Source organism: Cynara cardunculus (genome assembly GCF_001531365.2).
Source record: "Cynara cardunculus var. scolymus isolate 2C chromosome LG 6, CcrdV1, whole genome shotgun sequence".
Taxonomy (NCBI): Eukaryota; Viridiplantae; Streptophyta; class Magnoliopsida; order Asterales; family Asteraceae; genus Cynara; species Cynara cardunculus.
Genome location: NC_037533.1, coordinates 339629 through 343914, shown reverse-complemented (window position 1 = coordinate 343914; position 4286 = coordinate 339629). Strand labels below are relative to the sequence as shown.

General features: G+C 31.5%; 1 protein-coding gene across 1 annotated transcript; it reads left to right on the top strand.

The window, feature by feature from the left end:
* Nucleotides 1–247: 247 nt before the first annotated feature.
* Nucleotides 248–1647, top strand: LOC112514706 (F-box protein FBW2-like). The gene is made up of 2 exons (XM_025121306.1): nt 248–593; nt 1499–1647. Exons 1-2 carry the CDS (start codon nt 248–250, stop codon nt 1645–1647), a joined length of 495 nt encoding a protein of 164 aa, XP_024977074.1.
* Nucleotides 1648–4286: the final 2639 nt, after the last annotated feature.

Sequence of the window (4286 nt, the reverse complement as noted above, 5' to 3'; positions counted from 1 at the left end):
AGCATTAGGATTAAAAGCCCACAAGAATATCACAAAGTCCTTGAACTTTAAACCATCCATTATCTTTCCATTCATCGCCGATCAGTAAGCCACTTTTCTTTTCTTTTTCTTGTTGAATTAATATATTCGGGTATCAAAAAAATATTTGATTTACGTTCTTTATAAAAACTCATTTTTCTTAATTTCTTTTGCTAGTGCACGATGGCTACGAACGTTACTGATTCGTTGGTGTGACATTAGTGATTCGATGGTGGAACAAGTAGCTAAGAAGCTTTCTAGAGTCACCCACATGGACTTGAGCTATTGCTGTAATATTAGATCGCGAGGGTCAACTGCAATAGGGAAAAACTGCAAAGGTCTTGTTACGTTGCAGCGTAACATGCATCCGCAGGACGTGTGCCCACAAGACGAGGATGCGGCGGCAATCGCTGCTAACATGTCGAAATTTAAGCACCTGCAAATGATTTTTAACTGTAAACGAACCAAGAGTGTGAAGAAGATCATTGAGAGTTGGCCCGATCTCGAGGAATTGGACATGAGGGCGTGTTGGGACGTGGCTCTATCCCCATTGGCTCGAGAAGTTTGCTCCCAAGGTTAGGGTGTTGGGACCTAGTGTATTATGAATCGGTTAATTAATGTCGAGGATTGGCTTTACAAGATTACATAATGAAATTGGTTAAACTATAAAATCATATAAAAAGGTGAAACTGGTATTTCTTTGTTTCAGGTGAATTTCAGAATGATATTGTTTGGATCATCAATTCACCATTCTACAAATGATACTAATGATATATACAAGGTATGTTTATATAAAATGTACTAAATATATGAAATATTTATAAAAAAATTGTTTCTAAATGTGCAATGTTTATATAAATGTGCCCAAATTAATCGATATTTTATGCAATCTCATATCTGTTAAATAATAAATCGTCAAATTATAAATTTTACCTTCAAGCTTTTATTTTTATAAAAAATGTACCTAATTTATTTAACCTTTAGTATTTGGCATCATACATTTATATAAAATTGAAGAGATTTGGCAATGAAAAATCTAAACATCTATTTTGTATTTCAATGTAATAGTCTTAGATATTCAATAAACATTGTGTTTTGATATTTTTATTGGTTTTATTTTTAATAAATATAAATAAAACTACTATTATTTAACGACTACTTTTTTTTTATGTATATAATATTTACACACGGCATATTCTTTTCTTTTCCTGAGATTTGAACCCTTAACCTTCTGAGAAATTGGACTCTACATCGAACTTGTTTAATGAGGTAGCATAGGATCCCACTCCACTATATGTCGATCCAAACATGTCATCTACATACAAAATAAAAAGTAGTGATTTTGCTATATAAAAGAACCTATATTTAGAAGATGAAATTTCACTTCCACCATCAATATGTTTAGCCAGGGAGTTTATAACATGACCCAAATAGGCCTCACTCATTGGTACCTGAGCAATTCTTACTGTTGCTTTTACAGAAATCCCTTCTTGTATCAGCAAACGGTCACCCTGCCATATGGCTGACTGGGGAATACTAGCGATTTCGGCTTTACGAATGCGAACCAAGAATGGGTTTTTGGAGTTAGCTCACCCTCGCGGTATCGCGACCTTTGTCCCGGCCATTTAGCACGTGTGTCGCCCAGGGAGAATAGGCTAGATCCAACCAATTGTATTGTACTTTTTTTTGTTATAACTAGGAAAGTTATACATAAGAAAGAATGGTGCATGATCTCGCAAATTATTTCTGAATAAGTTCAGAAATCATATAGCATTTCATAATTTATTGGAAAATCCACTTGATTCTCTATCAAGTAATAATGTGGGAGCATTAACATGGTTAAAGCTAATTTGTTTGAAATCTAGAGGCAACATGGTACCCTTTCTACCATTATGTTAATATAGAGATGATTTCGGAATAAAGATTTTATCAATATACAACACTCATATGATAAAATGATTTGACAGCCAATGTTGAATCGATGACATATATATATATATATATATATATTGTGTATATATTCAAATCTATTAGTGACAGAGGAAAATAAATTTTATTCTAAAAGGTTTTCTCCCAAACTAGCACAAGAAAAGTGCAAAAAATAACACCTTTTGAATTATTATTTTTTAATTGTTTTTCTTGTATGTTTGAATCATGACATATATATATATATATATATATAGACTTGGGATCATGTGAGACCAGCCTGTTTTCGTGAGACCCGTGAGACCAGCATTTTACACTTGAAACTTCACAGCAAAATGCTGTGAAGGTAACTTTTTAAAACCTTCACAGTGTTTTTGCTGTGAAGGTTCAACTTTTTTTAAACCTTCACAGCGTTTTTGCTGTGAAGTTTACGTGTAAAAATGTGGTCTCACGGGTCTCACGAAAACAGGCTAGTCTCACGTGAACCCAACCCTATATATATATATATATATAGGGTATATTTCTTTTACAACCTTGTGTATTTGTACAACCCTTGCAACCCAATTAATTGAGATATTTATAGAAATGATGAGAGTTCATTTATTATGATTTGAATATTTATGGAATATAAATAGAGTTCATTAATTATGATTAATACTTTATATTAAGAAACAATCAAAACTTCTATGAAATCACATATTCATCAAATGAAATGGACGGTTGAGATTGGGTTGTATTGGTTGCACAAATGTCAAGGGTTGTATAATAACCAACCTCTATACATATATATATATATATAGATGAATGATCATATGAAAAACGCCCTCATTTGTGTAAATATATATATATATATATTGTGTTGTTGTAGTTAGATAAGAACTCACGTGTTCATATGTTTAGCCCTCAAAGTTATTACCAACCAACACTCGATTCCAAGATGGTTTCCATCTTTGAATATAAATTAATGACAGTTATATATGTTCCAAATGATGTGCTTTTTTGAAGCATAATACATCTAAAATCTTACAAAACATTTATTCTAAAAAAATATTAATAAATTGTTATATTTTGAAGCATAATCATATCTAAAAGTGTTACAATAGGTTTATAGGACATTTTTTAACGTTTTAACAAGTTTTTTAAGACGCTTTCAATATAAAGTATCGTATTAATACGACGCTATTTTAAAAAATGTTCTATAAAAAGATGGATCTATAGGACATTGTTCTATAAAATAGTTGATACGATATTTTATTTTAAAGTGTTCTAAAAAACTTGTTAAAACGCTCAAAAAATTCTATGACTTACAAGTAATATTTATTTCGTTATACAAAAATATAATAAAATCAATGATCCTTTTGTTTATATTTAAACGGAAACAAATTATCCGGTTCATTATCTTACACTTTCATTATATCAATACTTGATTTTTAGGATGTTTTTATATGACATTTTTAAAAAGCATTATCCGAAAAGGTTAATACCACAATCTACTTCTTAGATCCTATTCGGTTATCAAATTGCATCATGATAACTTATTGTTTAATAAGGATAAAACTTGTTAGTTTATCCAACTTTGTCCTAATAATTTATCATAACATTTTTGTATATGGTACACAATAGAGCTGTTCACAGACGAGATGACCTGCTAGAACCATCATATTCGGTCCGTTAGAAAAACGGGCTTGGATTACCGTTCTCGAAGAAATTAGCGGCCCTGGAGTCAGTGGCGGATCTATAAACTATTATGGTTGGGGGCACACTTAAGAGGGTCGAAAAAATTTCGAAACCGAACAATTCGTCCGAACCAAAAAAGGTTTCGGGTTTTCATTTCGGTTAATCGAATAAAGATAACTGATGCGGTTGAAGTAAGCTAGGCATTGACCCTACAATTTATATTTGTTGAGTGAATATGACTTGTATATTTATCTTTTCATGTGTGGTCCCGAGTATCCTGCTTACCGAAATACAATGATGTGGTGGAGAGTGACTTCTAAGGCTTATGTTTTAATCTTTTAGTACTCTTCTTAAGATGAGCACCCAATGAGACCAACCAACTAGGAATTATTCCTTCTGTCTGATCATATAATTCACAAATAACACTTGATCTTTAATTGTCTTGCATATTGCTCTTCAACACAAAATTGCAAAATTGACCTAACATTTCCATTTTCCTACAAAATTAACCTAACATTTCTATTTTCCTACAAAATTAACCTAACATTTCCATTTGTCTATAAAATTACAAAATTAACCTAACATAAAGCATTTACCAAATCATCAATTGTGAAGCAAACAACAAAAATACCTAACATAAAGCATTTACCAAAATTAACCTAACA

Excerpts from the sequence above, each read along its gene's own strand:
- LOC112514706 (XM_025121306.1), top strand. The coding sequence starts at position 248 with ATGGTGGAACAAGTAGCTAAGAAGCTTTCTAGAGTCACCCACATGGAC. Across the intron at positions 594-1,498 it reads TCGAGAAGTTTGCTCCCAAG|AAATCCCTTCTTGTATCAGC; the intron begins GTTAGGGTGTTG and ends TTGCTTTTACAG.